We start from the raw sequence: 26774 nt of genomic DNA on the forward strand, positions 1-26774 counted from the left end.
AATAGAATGGTTTAAATGCATTCCTATTAATTTAGGCTGAATGATGCACTCAATCTCCTTTTTTTTTTTTTAACTTTGGTCGTAAAATGAACAGACAATTGCTAAGGTTGATTGTCTGAAAATAATGATAAGTGGCAGAATTCACAAGATAGCATACGACAAAGGTATCGGTATCTTAAACAAAATTAAAAACAGCAGAGATATGACAAGTTGCATTTCTTTTGCATTGTGTTCGACTATCGTTTTGCTAACTGAGTCTTTAGTTTTCAATGTAGTGTTGCTCATTGAGTCTTTGGTTTTCAATGAAGTGTTGCTCATTGAGTCAGTAGTTTTTAATGTAGTGTTGCTCATTGAGTCTTTAGTTTTCAATGTAGTGTTGCTCATTGAGTCTTTGGTTCTCAATGAAGTGTTGCTCATTGAGTCTTTAGTTTTTAATGTAGTGTTGCTCATTGAGTCTTTAGTTTTCAATGTAGTGTTGCTCACTGAGTCTTTAGTTTTCAATGTAGTGTTGCTCATTGAGTCTTTGTTTTTCAATGAAGTGTTGCTCATTGGGTCTTTAGTTTTTAATGTAGTGTTGCTCATTGAGTCTTTGGTTTTCAATGAAGTGTTGCTCATTGAGTCTTTGGTTTTCAATGAAGTGTTGCTCATTGAGTCTTTAGTTTTCAATGTAGTGTTGCTCATTGAGTCTTTGGTTTTCAATGAAGTGTTGCTCATTGAGTCTTTAGTTTTTAATGTAGTGTTGCTCATTGAGTCTTTGGTTTTCAATGAAGTGTTGCTCATTGAGTCTTTAGTTTTTAATGTAGTGTTGCTCATTGAGTCTTTGGTTTTTAATGTAGTGTTGCTCATTGAGTCTTTGGTTTTTAATGTAGTGTACTTCACTTAGTTTTCGGTTTTAATGTAGTGTTGGTCACTGAGTCTTCGGTTTTCAATGTAGTATTGGTCACTAAGTCTTTAGTTTTCAATTAAGTTTTGCTCACTGAGTCTTCGGTTTTCAATACAGTGTTGGTCACTGAGTCTTTGGTTTTCAATGAAATGTTGCTCACGAGTCTTCGGTTATCAATATAGTGTTGCTCACTAAGTTTTCGGTTTTCAATGTAGTGTTGCTCACTCAGTCTTTGGTTTTCAATGAAGTGTTGCTCACTAAGTCTTTGGTTTTTTAATGTAGTGTTGGTCACTTATTCTTCGGTTTTCATTGTAGTATTGGACACTAAGTCTTTAGTTTTCAATTAAGTTTTGCTCACTGAGTCTTCGGTTTTCAATATAGTGTTGGTCACCGAGTCTTTGGTTTTCAATGAAATGTTGCTCATCGAGTCTTCGGTTTTCAATGTAATGTTGCTCACTAAGTCTTTGGTTATCAATGTAGTGATGCTCACTGTGTCTTTGTGTTTTAATGAAGTTGCGCACTGCGTCTTTGTGTTTCAATGAAGTGTTGCGCACTAAGTCTTTAGTTTTTAATGCAATATTGCTCACTGAGTCCTGGTTTTCGATGAAGTGTCGCTCACTGAGTCTTTGTGTTTCAATGAAGTGTTGCGCACTAGGTCTTTAGTTTTCAATGCAATATTGCTCACTGAGTCCTGGTTTTCGATGAAGTGTCGCTCACTGAGTCTTTAGTTTTCAATGTAGTGTTGCTCATTGAGTCTTTGGTTTTCAATGTAGTGTTGCTCATTGAGTCTTTAGTTTTCAATGTAGTGTTGCTCACTGAGTCTTTAGTTTTCAATGTAGTGTTGCTCATTGAGTCTTTGGTTTTCAATGTAGTGTTGCTCATTGAGTCTTTAGTTTTTAATGTAGTGTTGCTCATTGAGTCTTTAGTTTTCAATGTAGTGTTTCTCATTGAGTCTTTAGTTTTCAATGTAGTGTTGCTCATTGAGTCTTTAGTTTTCATTGTAGTGTTGCTCATTGAGTCTTTGGTTTTCAATGAAGTGTTGCTCATTGAGTCTTTAGTTTTTAATGTAGTGTTGCTCATTGAGTCTTTAGTTTTCAATGTAGTGTTGCTCACTGAGTCTTTAGTTTTCAATGTAGTGTTGCTCATTGAGTCTTTGGTTTCCAATGTAGTGTTGCTCACTGGGTCTTTAGTTTTTAATGTAGTGTTGCTCATTGAGTCTTTGGTTTTCAATGAAGTGTTGCTCATTGAGTCTTTAGTTTTTAATGTAGTGTTGCTCATTGAGTCTTTTGTTTTCAATGAAGTGTTGCTCATTGAGTCTTTAGTTTTCAATGTAGTGTTGGTCACTGAGTCTTTGGTTTTCAATGAAGTGTTGCTCATTGAGTCTTTAGTTTTTAATGTAGTGTTGCTCATTGAGTCTTTGGTTGCTCATTGAGGCTTTAGTTTTCAATGTAGTGTTGCTCATTGAGTCTTTGGTTTTCAATGAAGTGTTGCTCATTGAGTCTTTAGTTTTTAATGTAGTGTTGCTCATTGAGTCTTTGGTTTTCAATGAAGTGTTGCTCATTGAGTCTTTAGTTTTCAATGTAGTGTTGCTTATTGAGTCTTTGGTTTTTAATGCAGTGTTGCTCATTGAGTCTTTGGTTTGTAATGTAGTGTTGCTCACTGAGTTTTTGGTTTTTAATGTAGTGTACTTCACTTAGTTTTCGGTTTTCAATGTAGTGTTGGTCACTGAGTCTTTGGTTTTCAATGTAGTATTGGTCACTAAGTCTTTGGTTTTCAATTAAGTTTTGCTCACTGAGTCTTCGGTTTTCAATACAGTGTTGGTCACTGAGTCTTTGGTTTTCAATGAAATGTTGCTCACCGAGTCTTCGGTTATCAATATAGTGTTGCTCACTAAGTTTTCGGTTTTCAATGTAGTGTTGCTCACGCAGTCTTTGGTTTTCAATGAAGTGTTGCTCACTAAGTCTTTGGTTTTTTAATGTAGTGTTGGTCACTTATTCTTCGGTTTTCAATGTAGTATTGGTCACTAAGTCTTTGGTTTTCAATTAAGTTTTGCTCACTGAGTCTTCGGTTTTCAATATAGTGTTGGTCACCGAGTCTTTGGTTTTCAATGAAATGTTGCTCATCGAGTCTTCGGTTTTCAATGTAGTGTTTGTGTTTCAATGTTTTGTTGCTTATTGAGACTTTGGTTTTCGATGTTTTCAGTGAACCATGAAAATAAGGAAAAGGTCAGCAGATTGGCAATCATATCATTTTTATCATTTTTTGGATACAGACAGCTGAGACCTGCTGTTTGCAACTGTGTCCATGTGAACACACTGGTCTTAAAATCTGTTTTACAGTTAACCCATAGCTGTTTACGTCTCTGGTAGAAAATTGCCTCAATGACCCATCTATCTCCAAATTTGCATATATTGTGCGCAACATATGTGGCCAGTTAACTGAACACCACAAGTGCATGTTGAGATCAAGTAGTACCATGCATACTCAAAATTTTCAAACTACAACCAAATTTGTATGGTAACATCACTCAACACCAACACAATATCAGCATGGATGACTGAAAGCTGTCATTAGTTTGATACATATAGTAAGTATCATGGTCGTCATAAGAATAATAAACTGCAAATAATCAACCCATTGCAACATCTGATTTGGAAATCATAAACAAAATATAAGCTCAATATCTTTGAATGCCAACTAAATAAATTGCTCAGCTGAGCTCAGCTGGATACGGCCACAAGCTTGTTGCCTATACTGTAATTGTGTTCCTCCACTTCATTTTAAGTCTGTTGGTTTATAGTTGTCTCATTGGGAATCATACCTTATTTTAATATTGGGAATATCCCATCATCTTGGAGATGTATACTCCATATGCAGTTGCTGTAGGAATGATGCTACATATAATTAGAAAGTTCTCAATTTGGAACAGAAATCATCCATTTTGTAGTATTTTTTTTTCAACTAACCTTAATTGTAAACCTTTTTTTTTTAGATCCCATACCTGAAGCTTTCAAACCTCAGGTCAGTTATGATCAGTTATTATTTCATGTTTATAGATCGGCTGCTAACTACTACATATATATTACAGGCAGCTTATTTCCAAATGTTATTGCCATTCTACCCATGGATTTTTTTTAGGCTAGAAAAATGACAGTTGATGTGGTAAAGTCTTTTTGTAATATGTACAGATCACTCCAGCCTGTGGTTAGATATACTGTGGATTCATGGTTAAATATAAATAGAATACCAGGATCAGTGTTTGGACTGTCCTGAGGTAATACTGGGCACTACAGTATTCTAATTAAAATAACAATAATAATCTGTCCACTCCTTCTATAGTAGTTAAGAATAATTTGATATATTCTTTTATGATATTGTAATTATTGTATTTATTTATGTTGGCCTAATTTGTGTTGTATGGCCTGATAGTTGTTTACAGAATAATCTTAGAACTGTGCAGTTTAGAAATCACTGGAACAATTACAGAATGATTGGAACTTTCCAGAATGATCCTAATAAAAGATGCGTTATATAAACTTCTACATTTTACTAGAAACTTCCATTGTAACTTTCTAGGATGTTCCAGTATAGACTGTTCTAGAATCTTCCATGACAACTATATATATACAGACACTTAAGTTAAACTCTCACTCTTACTCTTGGACTTGGACTTGGACATCGATAGACATTAGCATTCACAGCATTTGGATTGACACTTTTATTCTACAAACAACATCATACTGGATTGTGACCTTAGTAGTGAACGTAATATTCAGATTGGATTCCGAAAGATATCCGGATACAGATAAAGATAAAAGATTGGACTCATATTTTGACAGTTAAGTTGACAGTAATATTTGTGTAATACTTCTTGTAAACTTTTGTATAATAAATATTAAATTTTATTATTGATTTGTGTCTTTTGTTGGCTACAATTTAAAGGCGATTTCTGGCCGTAACAATACCTTCTGTATAGATTTTTTGGTGGTGTTTATATTAAACAGATTAAAATTATATTATTGATATTAAATAAATACACCATCACAAGCAGTTTTTATAGTTTTGATACATGTATTTTTATCTTCCTACAAGATGCTTTTTTTCTTCAGATAAATTAATCAATGAGTGATTTAAAGGTTCAAGTAAAGAAATCGCAGTATCCTTTCAATGGGCAAGTTCATAGTCCAAAAATTTAACTTGTCACAGGTAAAACTACTCAAACTGAGGGCTATTCCAGAAAAAAATGTATGGGGGGAGGGGGGTGGAAGGCAGTTTTTGTCAGCACCCGCCACTCAGACAATTGTAATTGAGAATTATAGTGCATATGTAGTGTGAAAAGTTGCTCTGATACCCATCACCCATGTATTATTAATATAATGTGCCTTCCACCCCACCCCCCCCCCCCTTACATTTTTTTTGGAATAGCCCTGAGGTAATTTTACCTATGCAATAAAACTATTGGCAAAAAAGGAGTGGATGTACAGCAGATGTTAAAATTGCTTACATGCTTCATAACATTATAAAGCTGTGGACCAAATATTAAAGCATTCCTTTATATAAAAGCAAGGAAAACTTTAATGAAAGTTTTCTATCCACTGTCTTTTGGAAGAGTGTAAGTGTTAAAAGACCTACTTTTGTCTTAAAAAAACAGCTGTTCAAAATTTCAAAAACGACAATATTACATAACCAGATGCTCCGCAGGGCGTAGCTTTATACGACCGCAGAGGTTGAACCCTGAACGGTTGGGGCAAGTATGGACACAACATTCAAGCTGGATTCAGCTCTAAATTTGGATTGTGATTAAATAGTTGACACAGCATAGGTTTCTGACACAGAATGAATGTGTTCTAATGAACTTAAAATTTTTTGTTTTCTCTTAGAGCAATTCACTTTGCTGTTGAATATTAATCCTCTCAAAAAAATGTTTGAAGAAATTTTCTTTTTTATTTATGAAATTTCAAATGAGAAAAATTGAACCCAATTTTTTTAATCACATCCCCCTTTCCCTTATTCCAAAACTAATCTCAATTAAAATTTCTAATGGAGTTTGCAACAATAACTACTCATTTAAATACATCATAAAATATTAAGATGTAAAAAAACTGCTTGTTATCACTGAATGGTAAAGATTATTTTAATTTATCAGTTGGTAGTAAAAAGAGAATATACATTGTATATTGTATATAACAAAGATTTAAGTTGATTCTGGACAAAGAAAGATAACTCCAATTAAAAAAAAATCTTGCTATTGCACAATATTTTGCAATTAGATATTTCTTGCTTACTATTCTGGACAAAGAAAGATAACTCTAATTAAAAAAAAATTTGCTATTTCACAATATTGTGCAATTAGATATTTCTTGCCATTGCGCAATACTGTGCAATTGAAAAGACTTGCTATTGCACAATACTTAATATAATAATTTTAGATCCTGATTTGGACCAACTTGAAAACTGGGCCCATAATAAAAAGTCTAAGTACATTTTTGGATTCAGCATATCAAAGAACCCCAAGATTTCAATTTTTGTTAAAATCAGACTTAGTTTAATTTTGGACCCTTTGGACTTTAGTGTAGACCAATTTGAAAACAGGACCAAAAATGAAGAATCTACATACACAGTTAGATTTGGTATATCAAAGAACCCCATTTATTCAATTTTTGATGAAATCAAACAAAGTTTAATTTTGGACCCCGATTTGGACCAACTTGAAAATTGGGCCAATAATCAAGAATCTAAGTACATTTTTAGATTCAGCATATCAAAGAACCTAACTGATTCATTTTTTGTCAAAATCAAACTAAGTTTAATTTTGGACCCTTTGGACCTTAATGTAGACCAATTTGAAAACGGGACCAAAAGTTAAGAATCTACATACACAGTCATGACAGTTAGATTCGGCATATCAAAGAACCCCAATTATTCAATTTTGATGAAATCAAACAAAGTTTAATTTTGGACCCTTTGGGCCCCTTATTCTGTTGGGACCAAAACTCCCAAAATCAATACCAACCTTCCTTTTATGGTCATAAACCTTGTGTTTAAATTTCATAGATTTCTATTTACTTATACTAACGTTATGGTGCGAAAACCAAGAAAAATGCTTATTTGGGTCCCTTTTTGGCCCCTAATTCCTAAACTGTTGGGACCTAAACTCCCAAAATCAATACCAACCTTCCTTTTGTAGTCATTAACATTGTGTTTAAATTTCATTGATTTCTATTTACTTAAACTAAAGTTATTGTGCGAAAACCAAGAAAATGCTTATTTGGGCCCTTTTTGGCCCCTAATTCCTAAAATGTTGGGACCAAAACTCCCAAAATCAATACCAACCTTCCTTTTGTAGTCATAAACCTTGTGTTAAAATTTCATAGATTTCCATTCACTTTTACTAAAGTTAGAGTGCGAAAACTAAAAGTATTCGGACGACGACGACGACGACGCAGATGCCAACGTGATAGCAATATACGACGAAAAATTTTTCAAATTTTGCGGTCGTATAATAATGTGCCCCTGCTTGCATATCATATAAAGTTATAAAGGGAAATAACTGTAGAACGGTTAAAGTGACACAATCCAAATTTTGTGGTCATAGGTATTGAGTATAAGTTTCATAACATTTGGTTAAAGAAAACTTAAGTTAAGGAACAGAAACGAAAATTTCAGCATTTGTAAAGGGGCATAACTCAAGAGCTGTTTAAGAGAATTCACCACAATCTGTACTTTGTGGTAATTATTCAATATTGTGGTAATAAATTCTAAACATTTGGTTTAGGCAATCTATAGATAAAGAAAACGGAAAAGGGGCACAACTCTAGAACAGTTAAAGTGACACCACCAAAATTCAAACTTGATCTGTGTTTTGTGGTAATAAGCATATTGTACAAGTTTCATAATATTTGGTAAAGCCACCCTAAAATAAGAAAATGGAAACCAACTTTGGGACATACGTACAGACAAGGGCAAAACTTAATGCACCCTCCCCTACAGCAGAGGGATAAAAAGAGAACACCAATGCAACCTCACATTTAGATAAACAAACAAATATAAATATATATACAACTTTATTTCAATTCTAAAGACTCTTCTAATATTAAATTACACTGATAGTACTTTGACATTAACTGATATTGTGATTTATTTCCAATCACAACTTCTTTTATTACTGAAATCTTCCATATTTTGATTACAACTCTAGTCATAATGTGTATCAGTTAAAAATATGGATTCATTATATGAAGGATTCAAAATTTCATGGGTACATTAAATGGCAGTACATGAAATGGAAATTTTTAGTTGCTTTGAGGAGGTAAATTCTCTTTAAAAGAGGAACTATTACTCATTACAAATAAATGGGTACCCAAAAAATAGAAAGAAATCAAAGTTGTAAAGAGACAAAAAAAAAAACCAGATATTAAAAATTCTGCTTATCCAAAACTTATTACCGTAATAAATAGAAATTCCAACTATACTAATCAGTTTGCTGCTGATTTCAAAGATTCTTGGAACCTATCAAAATATCTCGACATAGAATTTAATATAATAATAAGGCAGCACTTCTTGATACATTGTAAACCATATGAATGAATTTTCAACTTTCAAGTGAAGTTGTCGTTTTGTCAACACATGAGCCTTAAATTGAAACATCTCCATTAGATCTCCATTAAAGCTACATAATTATGTAGTTTTAATAAACGAATAAAATGCAAATGGTACATGATACCAAAACAACTATATGTCCTAGATTTCAACCCTTGATCAAGGGAAACCATCAAAATCTTCATCTGCAATTTCTTTAGCACTTTCCAATTCTTGTTGTTCACGTTCTCGTCTCTCCTGAAATATTATAAATTGATGTTATTCTAATGACAATTGATTCTAAATTCATTTTACTTGATTACAATATTAGTTCCTATAAATATTTGTTATTTCACATGAGATCTATCAAAAAATTTATTTGCTAACAATATTAGTTCCTATAAATATTTGTTATTTCACATGAGATCTATCAAAAATTTTATTTGCTAACAATATTAGTTCCTATAAATATTTGTTATTTCACATGAGATCTATCAAAAATAGTTTAACTCAAACTTACTGGCTATGGACCAATTTCAAAGAAAAGTAGTTTTTAGTTTAACTCTATATGCTTGTAGAAATTGAAGGGAATTTTGTATTACAACCACTGTTAGTTAAACTCTATATGCTTGTAGAAATTCGAGGGAATTTTGTATAACAACCACTATTAGTTAAACTCTATATGCTTACAATTCGAGGGAATTTTGCATAACAACCACTGTTCGTTAAACTCTATATACTTGTAGAAATTCGAGGGAATTTGTATAACAACCATTGTTAGTTAAACTCTATATGCTTGTAGAAATTCGAGGGAATTTTGTATAACAACCACTATTAGTTAAACTCTATATGCTTGTAGAAATTCGAGGGAATTTTGCATAACAACCACTGTTCGTTAAACTCTATATACTTGTAGAAATTCGAGGGAATTTGTATAACAACCACTGTTAGTTAAACTCTATATGCTTGTAGAAATTCGAGGGAATTTTGTATAACAACCACTGTTAGTTAAACTCTATATGCTTGTAGAAATTCGAGGGAATTTTGTATAACAACCACTGTTCGTTAAACTCTATATGCTTGTAGAAATTCGAGGGAATTTGTATAACAACCACTGTTAGTTAAACTCTATATGCTTGTAGAAATTCGAGGGAATTTTGTATAACAACTACTGATAATCTGTGTGAATTTTTCAGTTTTGTAAGGCAAATCAAATTTATGTCTTGTGTATAGTTGCAAATCTAGATCATATGTTGACTTCAATGTGTCTTTTTTTCTAGTTGGAATGCTGTCTTCTTATATAATCCTCCCATTTGCTGTTTAAACTGTAAATTTAGAAATTATTGCGTGCATTTATTATTTGGATTTTGTCATTTTAGACTTAAATGGAATATTTATTTTTACGATTTTGAGAAAAATTATGTTTAATCAAGGAGGTTATATGAGAAGAGAGTGGACGAAAGACGATAATTACACATAAAATGTTACAGACTTTTCTGTAAGCGGGTGTTAATTAGTTGAGATGGACTCTGTCACAGAGGGAGATTTTGTCCTAATTACATACCCGAGTAAGAACTGAAACACCTGAGGTGTCATAAACTGACCGGATATACAATTATTGACATGTTAATAAGATTTTTTGTGATATTTTTTATTAAGTAATTAAAAATTAAAATTTAATGTTGAAAGTAAACATATTACCAATAGAAATGAAAGGAATATTTGTCTCATTGCCATCAATGTTAATAACGACAGAAAGCACTTCTAAGTTGTCTAAATTTCTCTATGTTTCAATTGCAAATATTCCTTCCGGTCGTTACCGGTCACCGTAACTAAAGTACTTTGCATATATTCGTATATTTTCTATGACTATTACCTGCCAATTCCCATCAACAGAAATTGAAAGGTGAAGCGAAAATCTTTGTTTACAGCAAAGTTGAATAAAAATCGCACACTAACTTTTAACCCTCATAATTTTGTCATTTCTTTATCTTTTTTCACGTTAGACAGACGATTGATTTTGAAATTGCGCGTCCGATCTTTTTCCATATCTTAAACAACTTAACACTGCATTGTTACCGAAAATACACCTGAACTTTAATGACCCAGTCACTGATAAAAATCATGTGACATATGCGATTTATCTAATAGCCTGAAATTGCTCGCGGTAACAGTCCGGTACATCAGAGGGCCATGTGAAGTGGGTGAAAAACATGTCGGTTTCTTTATATTTTTATCATTTTTCTCTGATTGAACTGCTATCCTGGGGATGCTAATTTTGTATCAAGCAGAGTGTTCACTCTCCTTCTCATATAACCTCCTTGGTTTAATTCATATAAAATATTTCAAAATGAGAGTTTAAATTGTTGCGTTTATAACTCTGTCGCATTTTTGGCAATAATAAAAACCTCACATTAATTTCTGAATTTACAGTATTCATATCTATAAACTTTTTAGAATAAATAAATCTTTTTTTAATATCAACTTATTTTACTTTAAATTATATTTCAGGAAATTATGAATCAATAATTTTTCACCCTATCTGAATTTTTCATGTTTTGTTTTCTCAGTATCTGTAGCTAAATTCCATAGAGTAAATAAAGAGAACTTATCTTAATGATTTTGAAGCCTTAATTTTAGCAAAAAAAACCAACAAAATGTACTATTTTTAATAACGGGATTCCAGTCAATACATTACCTCTGCTGACTCTAGATCTTTGTTGTATGATTTGGGTGGAAACCTCATGGCCTGAAAAGGGAAAGTCACATATAAACACTGTCTATCATTTACTTATTACAGATCCTATTGAATCATTCTTTTGACAAATACTATATACATTAAACACATACAAGCAGAACAAAAACATCAAAATTTTTCCTTTCAGAAAAATCAAAAAAATTCGTAAGGGTTCCACGGAACCCAGTGTCTCGCCTACTTTTGCTGTTAATCGCAGACTCAACAAAAATGAGGAAAAACATCAATAAAAATTTCCCTCTCGATACTGTCTTTTGATTGAAAGAAGCTTCCAAGTTTGGTAAAAAAATCCAGGATAGTTTATGAATCTAATAAATGTTTTATAAACTTTAACTGCAGACTGTATGTAATGTTAACTGGAAGAAAAACTAAGTCCATTTATAAGTAAAATACGGAAAAAGTGATTTTTTTTTTTACAAAATTGACTTCTGAATAATATCTTATGATCAGAAACAAGCTTTTGTCTAAGTTTGGTAGAAATCCAGGATAGTTTAAGAACATTGTAAAAATTTTAAAAACTTAAACCACAGAGTGAATGTTTTGTTTCTGGCAAAAAAACTAAGTCCATTTATAAGTAAAATACGGAAAAGTGGAAATTTATTTTTACAAAATTTTCTTCTTGATACTATCTTATGATCATAAACAAGCTTCTGTCCAAGTTTGGTACAAATCAAGGAAAGTTTATGAAAGTTATTAAAATTTTAAAAACTTTAACCACAGAGTGAATATTTGTGGACGCCGCCGCCGCCGCCGCCGACGACGGAATGTAGGATCGCTTAGTCTCGCTTTTTCGACTATCATAAATGTCATTGGATTTCCCTTGAAGTATAATTTTTAAAATTTGTTTTTCTCATTTCATGTTAGTTCCACAAATAATATAACATTATTGTTAGTTCCACAAATAATATAACATTATTGAAGGCTATATATTGTCATCATGATTTGTCTTAGTAAACTTATATAGGGGTTGCCCTCCCATTGACTCTAATTCTACATTTCCTTAATTTTTACAAACGAAAAGAATATAACCCTATTTGTAGGTCACTCTTTTTATCATGCAATCAAGTGCAAGACAAGCAAGAGAAAAAGTGGAAAGTTTTAATGTCAGGTAAAGACAGTTTGAAATTTCACCTACTGTAACTTCAACAATTATTGCGTGCATTTGTTATTGCGATTTCGTAATTTAAGACTAAAATATGATTTTAATTTTTGCGATATTGAGAAAAGTCCTGTTAAATTCTTATTAAAAAAAGTCCAAAAAGCGAGTTTAAATTTTTGCGATTATAACCCTGTCGCTGTTTTTGCGATTATAACCCTGTTGCTGTTTTTGCAATTATAAAATCATCGCAATAATTACTAAATTTACAGTATTTTTTGTTTTAAATGACATCTTTTGATATGGAATTATTTTTTACTTTTTATTTTTAAACAATTGCCATGTAAGCCAGGATCAAGAGAAACCCTGTTTAAGTTTTTTAAAGGAGGTACCAGGGGTTTCATTATCTTTCATGTTGACTGGTACTTTCCATGTTTCTAGGTCAATATATTCCATGAATATCTTATATAAAAATTCCTACATTTAGGCGGTACTTGTCAATAGCATAGGAGGGTAAAAGTACCGGGTATCGCCTCCTATTGAATGGCCTGAGGTACTACTTATTCTTCTGTATATAAGAGCTCAATAAGAAGTGTTTAAGGATGTTTGCTCCTCCATTTTTTTATTTTTTTGTCAGATTTTCGGAATCCTCTGGTTTTATCCATATATTGTCATTAAAAAAATTTGTCCACTAACCCCTACTTTTCTTTTCATAATTTTATTACATAAAGTTTAAGAAGCCATATTTCAAAATTTAATAAAATTCTTTTATTTATTCATAGTTTTTGAAACGAATAAGGTGCCAATGTTAAATATATGAAAAATCTAGAGAGAATTATTTCCTACCAAATTTTCAATGGCTTATATCTCGAAAACGAGCATACGGACCGTCCATTTTTTTCTACTTTTTTAGTTACTTTATTTATATACTATCAATTCATAATAGTCTTTTAAAAAGCTTGTTATTTTTTAACAGAGGAGCGAACATCCTTAAAACAATTAAAATACTATAACTTTTTTTATAATATTAGGGTTTGTCTTGGACCAAAGAATTATGGGGTTATGGGATCACAGTCTTTTACTTGTCTTTACGTGTCACGAAAAATAAATTGTTTACAAATACACAATATTGAAGTAATTCTCACCTTTACTGAAGCATTGTGTATGTCTAAACAAAAGCTGATACGTTGATGGAATGCAGTCATTGGTTCCCTGGTGTTGTAAATATCACTGATTTCCTTTGACTGCACATATCCCTTCTCATGGTCAATGGTAGCCTCAATGACACCATCTCTAATTGCCTGTGAAAATGTCAACATACTCTCACTATGTTTACACTAAAATTATGCCTGTTCCATTATATATTTAACAAAAGGGGAGGGTATAGGATGCACTTTTTTTAAATCCTAACAAACTATAAAATTAAATTTATATTTCAATTATTACAAAATTTCTAAGGAAAAGGGCAACAACTCATATTTAATAAATTTTGGTGCCATCCATTCCATACTCAAATATATTTTTTTTTAACACCCCTTACATGAAGTAATTGAACTACTGTATGGACAAAGTGATTTTAACCTTCTTTCAATCTTACAAAAAGAATTGCTCAACTAATATCAAACGTTTTTAAAATATCATAAGACAGACATAAGACATATTATTTCACTAAAGCCCCCACATGGGGTATGTTAGTACAACATTTTTAAACAAACAATAAAAGTGTGAACATATTTACATTAGAACAACATAGTTAACAAAGGTGCAATAATAGTATATATAATTAATGCAGATATTTGACAGGAAGTACAAATTATAGTAACATGATTAAGCACATGTATTAAAAGGTTTTAATAACACTTTTGCAAAATTCAAAAAAATAATGTGTAAAGGGAGATAATAAGATCCAATAACTTATGACAGAAAATTTATTTTTCATGATTATTATGGTCAAATTCAAAATACTTTTTCAATAATATACCATTCAAATTTCTTTACTTTGAACTGACTATTAAAATAAAATGAAAATTAACAAAACAATGTCAATGAATAATAATATATGATTTGTTTTCATAAAAGTGAATAAATTGTATATATTTTAATGGCTTCAGGCCATTTGTTTTTGCCCGAGGGATAGTCAGGGCTAAAATAACATGAATATAATTATTACCCATGTTAAAACTAAAATAAGGTATAGCTTGCATCAATTATTTCGATTCTGATTAGGACATTTAAGGTAATTTCTATGTTCGATGTGTATAGGTGTAAAACGTTTGTTTCAGCTCTTCCATGAATCTCCTTTTTTTGTTTGTAAACAAGCAAACGAGTGGCAACGTTATTTGACAAAGGGAGGAGTTTTTATACAGCCAGCATGAACGGTTGTTGTATCTAGGTCAAATATGTCAATTTCAAAGTGCAACATGTTACAGTCATAATAAATGAATTAGTAACAACATGTGCATCATTAAAGAGGTTGGAAATGTTTAAAGATAATCAAATATATTAAATGCATGCCAATTTGATAAAACTCATTATTCTGTAGTAGTCATTATACGCATGTGCAAACAAATTTTATTGGATTTAGAGTATCGGTTTATTCATAAAGTGAATAAAGCATGTCATATTAGAATTGATTTCAATCACTAAAGTCCCTTCATATTATTTCCTGTTTTCCTTAAATATAATATTTGCTGTGTTAACAAAACTGTTCATTCTTATATACATGTATGTGATGAAGCACTAACATTTAGGGCCAAAAAAAAACCCAAAAAACCCCAAGACTATTTAAAAACTAAAATGAAATAAAAATCAAGTTGAGTAAGAATCTATTTATATATTTCAATGTTTTACCTTGGCTACAATATACTCTGCATCTTCTGGACTGTCAAGCATTAATTTCTGTGATATATCCATCAGCGAGATCTTAGAATAGGACAAATTTATCATACGAACACCAGTCTTTATCACATTGTGTCTCAATCGAATAATTAATGTGTAGGTATTTTCTGCTTGAAACTTGGAACCAAATTTGGCCAGCACCTCATTAAATTTTGCTAAGTTACCAATTCTTACGGCTGAAAGAAGAGAAAATAACATCTAATAATTAGACTGATGTAAGTAAAGCTTCATTTCATATCAATCTTTGAAACAAAAAGAGAATATATAATTAGAAGCTACTATTTCTGTAGGCACAACATTCGTCAGATATCATTGAAACTAAAAGTTTTAGAATCATATAATAGAGATCATTGGAGATTATATGACATTGAAGGCTTTAAACAGAAAACTTTCTAAGGTCAACATAATCTCAAGAGCGTTTCAATATTATATTAGTACAACTGAATGGGTTTTCTTTTTCTGAACACTTTCATATCATTAGACAATAAAAAGCTGAATAGTAACTAGGGTTCACTTAAATATATAGATAGCATCATATCATGACTTTCAGATCATCTTTGTGGACAAAGCCTGATAATCTATTTAGGGTTCATATGAATGTGAGGAAACAAAAAAAAACTAGGTCCTGATGGAACAAGAAAATACTAAAGGTGACAATTTTCAAACAACAACTGTGGTAAATCATAGAATCTAGATAGTTTTTGCATAATATACAACTCTCAATAAGACAAACCAGAACAAAGTTGAATGTATTATAATACTCCATTTATTTACCAAATTATTCTTGCACTTTTTTTACTTAAATTAAAACAGTATACATTACAATATTTTATACCTTGAGTTAACTGGAAGTATGGAGCTAAGGTTTTTCTCATAGATGGTTGTCTGAATAAATGTCTGTCTGGGATATCACCCAACAATAATTCTACTGTAATGGCTAATTTGTGTACCTGGAAAAATACATATTTATATATAAACTGAGTGATACATTTTTCTTTTCGGGTAACAGATTTCTTGAAACTACACCTAGCTATAATTTTTGCAAATGATGCAAACCAAGACATAATTTGTTCAAATTTAACAGATAAAAAGTTTTTGGGTCTTCAAAATATGGTCGTTTCACGTACTTTGCAGTTTTATTTTTTTTTTAAACGGTTTGTTCACATTTTAAACGACCCCAACTACAGGTGAAGGTGGGGCAATAAAACAAAGAATTAAGAATGTGTAACCACATATACATCTCAATATATTCTCAGTCACATAATACAGAGTTTATTTGAAAGTTTACAAGTTCTTAGTTTACAACTCAAAAACTCAAAAAACCAAAAGCAAAGTATGTTCAATCCTATCTGTTTGAAATGTTAATATGTATATTAATCCCATGTCATATAACCTTTTTAAAGATTTGTTTTTTTCCATTAAACCTACAAAACTCTTTGTTGTTGTCTACCTTAAGACAGATCAGAAATATGTGTACAATCTTAAGACAGATCAGAAATATGTGTACAATCTTAAGACAGATCAGAAATATGTGTACAATCTTAAGACAGATCAGAAATATGTGTACAATAAGTATTACTTACTGTTTGTTTAAATCCAACAGCTCCATGTGTTGGAGCCTTCCTTAAGGCTTGTAATAAATGTTTATGTGCATCTGAATACTCTAACTGTGCTGATTTTATTCTGCCTGAAATAACAAAATATAACAAAATACAATCTATAAACAGTTTACTTTAAGTGAATGACCTATGATTGTGATTAAAGGTCAGTTCTATCTTATGACCAACACCTTTACAAATTAAACATTACAGTATTTTACAAACCGGGTAGTGATAAAACTTCTGGGAGATCACCTGTCATCTAAAAGAAATTCTAAAACTTACTTATAAAGGAACAAGAATGTGTCCATAGTACACGGATGCCTCATCCGCACTTTCATTTTCTATGTTCAATTGACCGTGAAAATGGGGGGAAATCTCTAATTTGGAATTAAAATTAGAAAGATCATATCAAAAGGAACATGTGTACTAAGTTTCAAATTGATTGGACTTCAACTTCACCAAAAACTACCTCGATTAAAAACTTTAACCTGAAGCAGGACGAACAAACAGACAGACAAACGGACCCACAGATCAGAAATCATAATGCCCATATATAAGCAGGGGTTGACACTAACTTTTGTAGGCACTAGCCCGCAGGGCTAGCAAAAATTATATTCAACTAGCCCTGTTCTGTGTCAGGTAGCCCGGTGAGTGGGCCAACGGCCCACGAGTGAGCAGGCCGTAGGCCTGCGAACTTGCTAGGGGGGTCTTGGGGCATGCCCCCCCATAAATTTTTTGAAATTTAGATGCAAAATCCTGCATTCTGAGGCCTTTTAAGAAGATGTTTTCAGTCTGAAAAATAACTATTTCATACTTGTTATCTTCATAAAAAAATTTTTTTTTTTAAATGAACACCAAAGAAATCTAAAGGCAGGAATTTGTTTGTCAAAACTTGCATTTTTACTGTTAATGAATTGAGTAAAACATTTCAATGATTGCTACATTATTTCCCTTTTTTAGGGACAGAAAAAAATAGCTACACTATGAAAAATTGTTCCTTGTGACATATTTTTATAAAACATCCATGAAATTATGTCCAAGCACTTGGGACAATTTTTCACTAAGGGGGACACTATTTTATAGTTTAAAAATGTGATATTCTGTCCCTGAACGAAATTTCACAGATGAATTGTGAAATATCAGAAGACACAATTTCATGGGACACTTTTTTTGCTTACAAAATCTCATCAACTAAAATAATCAAATTTAAAAAAAACAATGTTTTTGATTAATTTTATTTACATAAATAAGTTGACTTGTCCCCTATTTTACTTTTGGTTTCTGATGCTGAGTCTTCATGTTCCAACTAATTTGTCTATAGTCCGAGATTACTCTGACGTCCAACGGCTGTTTTGCTTGACAATCTCGGACTAATTTGTCTCATGACGAGTTTTAACCCTGTTCTCGCTAATGGCGCATTATGACATGCATACATCCCGGTACGTGCAATGGACGCTTCCTGATACCAATGGCTTAGTCTTGTTATCATCATCACCCCCTCAGCTCTCAAAAAGAAGCGAGTAATCACATTTAATATTATTACCGGAAATTTACTTTCGTTTCAGTCCATTGCAACTGTAAGGATGAGTCCCGAGCAATACGAAATGAATTATGACGACATGACAAACGCTAATTCGATAAAGACAGAGAAGTTCGAAAAGTTTTCATCACCACGTGTACCTTTGGAGTAAAGGAAAATTTCAACAGGGAACCTTTCAACGCTCTATTTTTAGAACGAAAGGACATTTCCAATTTAAACTATTTACGCGACGACTATGTAATAGATAAGGCTAAACTATGCACACGATTTATCAGGATCTCTGTTGTGCTTAATGATAAAATATAATAAAACCAAAATGTATATGCAGTATAATTATTGTTTATTTCAAAACGGATTATCTTGAAACGTGGTGCATTCTTACTTTAAGGGCCGAGTAATCTTAGGCCGAGTTGACTTTATATGGCGACTGGTTTACGGTAGAAATTTTACCCTCCAGTATCTGTATGTAAATAAAGAGGTCGTAGAACCAGTGTAGACAATATTCGACGAAGTTGTCAGATATGACCGGCGTTTGGACTGTACTTTGCCGAAAGTACAACAGATTGATGTTCAATGACAAATAAATTAACTAGCCCCTCGGGCTACCGCGCCACGGACATTTACTAGCCCGACACAAAAGTTACTAGTCTCGGGCTAGCGGGCTAGCGTTAGTGTCGAACCCTGATAAGGCATAAAAATGACCAGGGTTCTCACTAAGGATTTTTGTGAAGGCAAGTCCAGGGATTCGTCATTTTTAGCCATGGTGAGTCCAACAGTAAGAAGAAGATATTTTATTGCAACATAATTTATATTCAGTATCTATGACCTTATAGAACAATGCAATGACATTAGATTCAGATTACTTTCACTCTTTTGCTATGAACTGATAATATGTGCGTTCAATTTCTATGCATCATTGGACTCACCAGTATTGAAAATGGTGAGTCCAGACAGATTTTCATGAGTCTAGGACTCATGCACCCTCCTTAGTGAGAACCTTCAGATACCATATCTTATTTCCACACCAAATCCCTTATACATGTCGTATGATTTTCACCCAAATGTTTCAATGAAATACAGAATAATAAATCAAAACAATTAATAACCTGAATGAAACTGATGTACTTTCTCTCCTTTTCATAGACACATGGTACAAAAGTAGCATAAGAATTAGAATTGAAAACATTTGTTTTTTTTTCTGGATTAGAATGTAAAACCAGCCATGTGGATAGATTAAGAATGGGATAAATCTGTAAACTGTAAATCTAACTTTCTTCAACCAAAGTTTTTTTTCAATCACAATATTGCTAGCTGAATATTGGACAGATGAAATGAATTACCTTCATGTATGAAAAATTGTTTGAATCTGATAAAATAACCAGGGCTTTCAATTATTTTGAATTAGCATTATAGGGCTATTAAGTATCTAAATAAATAAAAAGTCCACAGTATGCAGCTTCTGGAAAATAGAAGATGGTGATAAAGTGACAACTAAAACATTGCTTAATTTTGAAAGACCTGTGTATATGAGATTAGGAAATTCATTTTTGTAGTTTTTTGTCAGTTATATCCTTTTGATACCTAATAAAATAGACTTTTATGATTACATTTTTGATGCAATTTTAAGTAGTAACAGCTTAATTTGGTTGACTTAACCTTTGAATTACCAGTTTCAGCTGTCAAGATTCAACTCCAGACATTGAAAAATAAAACCTATCATAAAACAAAAATAACACTAAAGATTTGCATGAAAAATGATGTACTTTTTATGCAATAAAAGAGTTTTAGGGTATTGTGTGCTGTTACCTACCAAGATAAAACAAATATCTGGCCCATTCATTATTAGATGCTGTTTCTGGGAAAGTTGATTTGGACACCAATTTGTCAGCTTGTTCTATCAGATTGTAGTGGAGATAGTTACGTAACAAAAGATTCAATATACTCGCTTGACCATCAAAATCTGATCTTAATGTTGCTGTTCTTAATCTAGAGTGGAAAAATCTGAAATGTAAAAATAAAACATGAAAAAATAATTGTGACAATATCATTACTTTACCTTCCAACCAATCACTGGTAAGAACTACTTTAGAAGAGAGAAACAGTATGTAAAGACTAGCTATACAATGTGAATTTGCAACTATGGGTTTGTGTGAAATATCAAATGCATGTACATGTAATGTTGCACAAGTTTGAAATGTATGCAGGTGAAGTATTGAAATTGAAATTCTGTGTGGTTTCTCTTTTTTTCAAAAAGCCTTCAATGGCCATGTACATGTATGCTTTGATGAATCAGTTTTCAGAGATAAGTATACTACTTGCATGACTTGTTGTGTTATTATTAAAATGATGAAACCTTGAGATTGAATATGTCTGAAAGACTACACCCAGCTTCACTGCCTAAGGTTGATGGTGCTCTCTTGGACAAAATTTGCAATTAACACCAACAATCAAACAAAGAATTCAATGTAAATAGACTTCTAATGTAAATGTAAAGCTGACAGCATGGCACTGTTTTTCATTTTCCATTAAAATGCTACAGTTTAATGAATATAGATGAAGGTTATTAATCATTGAGACAGGCAAAAAAACAACCAAAAAAAAACCCACCATCAAACAAATACTTCAAATTGTTGACTTTCTCAGATTTAAATTTTTGTTCACCAGTATTACTTACGATCTGAGTTTTTCCAACTGATTTGTTAGTTCATAACCCCTCGAGTGATAAAAGTAACATTTAGCAGCCAATTCTCCTAATGTCCTTCTATTCAAGGGAATAATCTTATTCATCAACTTTTCTGAACATGCAACAGCCTACAATTAAATAAAATTATAATATTACAAAACTACTCAATTTTTTTTACAAGTTTACATGCAATCTGATTACTAGGATCAGGCATTACATACTGCTCTCTGGTCTGGTAATTATTATATATAATACATCAAATTAATGTGAATCACTACAACACCAGAATTTGTGTATATAATCCTGGCTTTTTAATAAAATCACTCATTTTCCTGTCAATTTATCTTACTTGATTTCACTCTTAAGAGTACCCTTACATGTCTTTAAATAGAGATACATTGTATGTATGCTCATGTCCTAGTAAAATTTTGAGTTTTGACAAATCATCAGGCACATTATACCTGACAAAATATAAAATTCATTGGTTTCTAAATAGTGTAATAGTCAATGTAATTAAAATTTTAAATACATTCACCGTATCAAAATAATCCAGATATCAGAATACAAGAAGGAGATATCTGACAAGATAAGACAAGCACATGTATTAAGTACAAAATTAAGAACAAATATTTGTTGTACAAACAGACAGAAAAGGTTATTGCAATATAGCCCCCAAGTCTATATAGTGGGGGTATTATATCATTAAACATAGCTGTTGAGTAACACTTAAAAATCTTCACACTTGAATAGTCAGTTTTTTAACTCTCCAGTGTACAAACATATATTATTAATTAACTACAGTTATTGGACTAAATATGATGAAAAGTGCCTGTGCAATATAAGGTGTAAACTCGGCCAATACAGAATAACTCGGCCAAATAGATTTTTTTCTGTATTGGCCGAGTTGACACAAATACAGGATTTCGGAACATCTCTAGTCTCGAAACTCACGATAAACACAAACTGAAAGTTAACAATTGTTTGGAAGACGCAGTTTTCATTTAGTCATCATAAACTTGCTGAAAAGTTCAGTATGGCATATATTTTAGACTAAAGACAGTCATATTCATATACGCGCATTTAAAATGCATTTCGAAAGCAGACAATGGAATTATTTCAGGTTTGGGGACAAGTAGATTTATATCACAAAGTTCATATTCTGGCGACCTCATAATTTCCCGATGGTACAAATCAATTAACTGTTTACTTTCGCTTTTTTTTTCTTCTTCCATATAAGAGTTGGGTTTCTTGTATGAAACGTTAAAACTTTTTTGTAAATTGTCATTTATTTTTCAACCCGAACCAGGTATATGCATTCTGTAATTATGCAAATCTTTGTTCTTTGGTCATTTGGCTTATGGATAGTTGTATCATTTTCAACTTCTACATTATTTTTTTTTTTCACACATGGAAACAGCAACAGATCATTATATATTGCTGCTTGCATCTAATAAAAAGATACTGAGATTTGGATAGTTCCGCTTCAAGGTAAAAATATTTATCTCTTGTGAAATGAAATAAAAAAAATATTGTAACACTGTAGTTAATTCATAAAGATACTATTACGTGTATTTCTGTATTGGCCTTGTTACTTCGCCTCAGGCCAATACAGCAAGACTCGGACCAATAACCAAGCCAATACAGAAACACTCATGTAATAATATCATAATATATATATAAGTAATAACAGACATAAAATTTGATAATTTACCTGAGTATATTTCTTGAGGTCAATCAGATGTATAATTAACAACAGGTGAAGGTATATTTCTACCTCTGGTATTACAGGTATCGTTGCACTTTTACCGGATTTGGGTCTGAATGTAGGTCCAATGCCATTGGATTCCATTGGCTGAAAATAAAACAGTAACACTAAATCTGTGTTTTGATAATCTCAAAAATGAAAATCAGTTGAAAAAGTCCTATTATTTAAAATGTTTATAGACTTCAACAAGTATATTAAATAGATTATTATTGATCATCTCAACAAGATAGAATACTTGCTTGAGCCGATATGACAAAAGTGAGAAAAGCAATCGAGTTCAGATGACCATTGATAATCAGTTTATCACTATTTTACCTTTCCACGTTGGTAATTTCAGTGACAACAGCAAGTGCTTCCTTAGTTTCTAGCAATAATTTTTCATATCAATCTACTGTGCTGACAAAAGGAAATTATCAGTCAGTAAGAAAAAAGAGAATTTTGTAAAAAAGGGATAATATATTATACTATATAAGGAGACCTGTACATTGTATTTGTGTCATTATGTCTTCCATATCAATTAATTAAAAATATATGCTCTCAAGACTCTAGCCTTTAGTTATTATGCAAACTGTATTTTGTTATCCACCCCTATGCTTATTTGTTGGACTAAATTTAAATTAGTAAATAGTTCGGATTTTTACAAATTAAAGAAGTAGAAATATACAGTCCGCCAAAAGTTAAGCACCACTCATTTTTATTGCATCGATTTTTTTCAAATTTAAAAAATCCATTATTCCTCGAAAAAGAAGAAAACAATCATATAACAATTTTGCTAATGTATACCATAAACAAACTACAAATAGAATATTGGGCACTTATGAAAGTTTTATGCATGTAGTTTTTTGTTCATAGAAATAGTGTAAATTACACAATTTAGAAAATGAATTTAAGTTTCACTGTGATTTTCTTTTTTTACAACAATTGATCACCCAATATCATTAAAATTTTCTACACATAATCTTTGGTATAATCGGCAAATTTAATGTCAATGTTTGAGTCAATAGCATGTGTAACAACCTCTCTTCCGGTACAGTTTCATATCACGACGTATCATTCTCGGTACAAGCCCTCAAAACTTTAGTTGAGGAAATCTGTTGAATTAAAGAACAACTGCCACTTTTTAATCGACAAAATATTGTGAAGGTGGATCTCTCGATCGAAATTTCCGCTTATAGCATCTCAGACATGTTTGACAGAGTTTATGTATGGAGACATGGAAGGCCAACAAATAGTGTAAATGGCTTGTTGCTCTTTGGACTCGGTTAAAATACTTGCCCTGTGTGGTCTAGCGTTGTCGTCCATGTACAAGGGTCTTGGCAATGTTAACACAAGTGGGGGATTACTAAAATGAGGGACTGCAATGTTTTAAGGCACCAAATCTCTGTATTTCTGTCCGTTTATGTTACCCAGCAGAATATGCAAACCAAGCTTATCACGGTATAAGAAGCAACCCCGTACTGGAACACCACAAGCACTCAATGCAGTCCTTGTGCAAACATTGTTATGGTCATAGGCCGTTTTGTTTCCCGCGAAATTCGTATTATGGCGTCTACTGGCAGTAAAAGAAACTGACTCGCATCTGATCAATGAGTGTTTTGGTCATCTTTTTATGTTCAAGCATAGATAGTCATTATGGCATTGAAACCTGACGGTAGAGTGCCTGCCTGTAAGTATAGGTCTCTATACACCATGACATACTCTTCGGTTGCCTCTGTGAAGTCGACGGACCAATGTAGGAACACTAACGCGACCACCTGGAGAAACAGGGTATTTGTAAACGCTCAAATGACATTTGATAAGAGGTTGCTTGACTGCTTTATCGGGGTTCAATCTTTTTGGTTGTAATGCATTTTCGTAGTGTATGTTAAAGGTAATTCATAACACCAAACATTAATATTAATTTCGCAATAGTTTAAAAAATATTGCCAGTTATATTTCGGTGGTGCTTAACTTTTGGCGGACTGTATATATTACGTAGAAACCAGTTTTTGTTACAATGTACCTGTTTTGGAACATCTTATTCATCTATTTACCTTATCAAGAAAAGCTATTAGTTCATCTCTTTGTACAGCCTGTGTCAAAAGGTATCCCTGAAACAGTTTTCTCAGTATGGTTTGATTCAGTCGTCTTCTTACATTTACAAGACTACGCATTACTCTTGACATATAGCGAGGTTCTTTTGCAGAAACTGATTTCTCAATCTGACGTACATAATCTTTTATGTCTAAAAGAAAGAAAATTTATTGAAAAGTGAACATATATTTGATGAACAGTAAATAAAAATAAAACAACAAGAAATTCAAATAGTGGATAAACAATATGAATAGTCAAGGAAGGAAAACATGTACATTTCCAGTCTGTTTCTCATCCCTGCTTATAGTAATTTAAAGTGCCAATATGTATGGGGTGTCAGAAAAGAGGGGCAACCACTTTTTGAAGACCCCCCTATTTTATAAGAAAACAACTCTTTGTTCTGGAATTTCTTTTGTATTCAATAATCAATTGCATTTGACTGACAGGTCAAATTTTAAAACACCTTAACACTGTTTGTCTGCCATTACTGGACATCACACAGGTTCCTATAATATCTTTACGTCATAATCAGAATACAAAATACCTGACGCCACAATGGAAAAGTGTTTGTTCCTGCTGTTGTATGAAGCCAATAGTTCAAGTGAGACAGATTCTCTGGTCAGCTAGGAGTAGCAATATAGTATTGTTGTACAAGGTGAAATGATGACATTTTTTTATGTATTATTAGGTCAAAAATTATGATTATAAAAAAAACAATGTAAAATTATGTAGATTATTTTTCTATCAGATCCAACAAGCACAGTAAAATAAGCATACATTGATAAAATCAAGATATAGAAATAACCTTCAAGTGTTAAGAGATCTGGATCTTTCTTTGGTTCTTCAGCTTCTCCCTCATCCATTGCAACATCTTCAATTTTCGGGTCAGTCTTTTTGTTTTTTGTTTGACTTGGTGCCTCTTTCATCTCAACGTCTGTATTTTTCACCATTTTTAGTTTATTGTCAGTAATTACTACTTCATCTATGGGTTATTGTGAATGATACTTGTTCAAGTAATTGTTTTGATTGTACACAACTAGTTTAAACTGATTAAAGCTTCGCCAACAAACCCGGCATGATCTGCAAAAAGTGAAACTATGGCGGACTATAGTTCCGCAGAAAATAACTTAAAAAAAACCTTTTTATTAGATTTATATTTTATTTCACCAACGTCAAATAAAAAGGCATCCGTTAAATTTTCCTCTTTTTGTATTGTAGTAAGTTATAATTCCTTTTTCGGTACAATCGCTTTTTTTTATGGATAAAGAGTTTCTTCCCTTACTTTGGTGCATAAGTTTTGTTTCGCGGGAATATTACAAATAAAGCATCTGAGACAATATCTGAAAAAAGTCTAATTTCCATGTCCCGCACTTCACCAGCAATTATTTTTTTATTCAACCATCTTTTTTGAAAATTTTAAGTTTTAGTATAAACTAAATTATATAATGCACCATGGCCTGCCAATTAAACACTCATTCTTATATTTCTTCCAATAAAATATTGTAATTTAAATGTTCAACCCCCCCTAAAATCATGTTGTCCCCTGTGTTTTTTTAAAACTAAATCATTCAAATAATATCCAAATTAATTAAAAAGGCGTCCGATTCTCACATATATGATATATTATGTAATCAACTTGCCCCTAATTTGTCTTTTTATATTATAACTATAGCATGTAATAAAATTTTGCAAATTTTAAGAAAAAAAAAATGTGTCCCCAAGGGTAATTTCCCTCCTGTTACCACTGTGTTTTTTTTTACCTGTGGAAACGTTTACAAGACCAAGAGTTATTTTCCCCTTATGTATTGTGAAGAGCATCATTCTCTGCATGTATTAGTACAAAGAAATAGTTGGAAAGGCGGCCAGGTTTGAAAATTCAAGCCCATCCAAGGTAAGAATTTA

General features: G+C 32.0%; 1 protein-coding gene across 1 annotated transcript; it reads right to left on the bottom strand.

The window, feature by feature from the left end:
- Positions 1 to 7930: 7930 nt before the first annotated feature.
- LOC143063485 (26S proteasome non-ATPase regulatory subunit 3-like) lies at positions 7931 to 25972 on the bottom strand. Its single transcript, XM_076235667.1, has 11 exons — positions 25678 to 25972; positions 24833 to 25023; positions 22746 to 22886; positions 21026 to 21162; positions 20162 to 20352; positions 16794 to 16897; positions 16046 to 16160; positions 15163 to 15386; positions 13458 to 13613; positions 11160 to 11210; positions 7931 to 8719 (listed from the first exon to the last, which is right to left on the bottom strand). Exons 1-11 carry the CDS (start codon positions 25820 to 25822, stop codon positions 8642 to 8644), a joined length of 1533 nt encoding a protein of 510 aa, XP_076091782.1. The 5' UTR covers positions 25823 to 25972; the 3' UTR covers positions 7931 to 8641.
- Positions 25973 to 26774: the final 802 nt, after the last annotated feature.

The sequence above is a fragment of the Mytilus galloprovincialis genome, chromosome 2, assembly GCF_965363235.1.
Source record: "Mytilus galloprovincialis chromosome 2, xbMytGall1.hap1.1, whole genome shotgun sequence".
Lineage (NCBI taxonomy): Eukaryota > Metazoa > Mollusca > Bivalvia > Mytilida > Mytilidae > Mytilus > Mytilus galloprovincialis.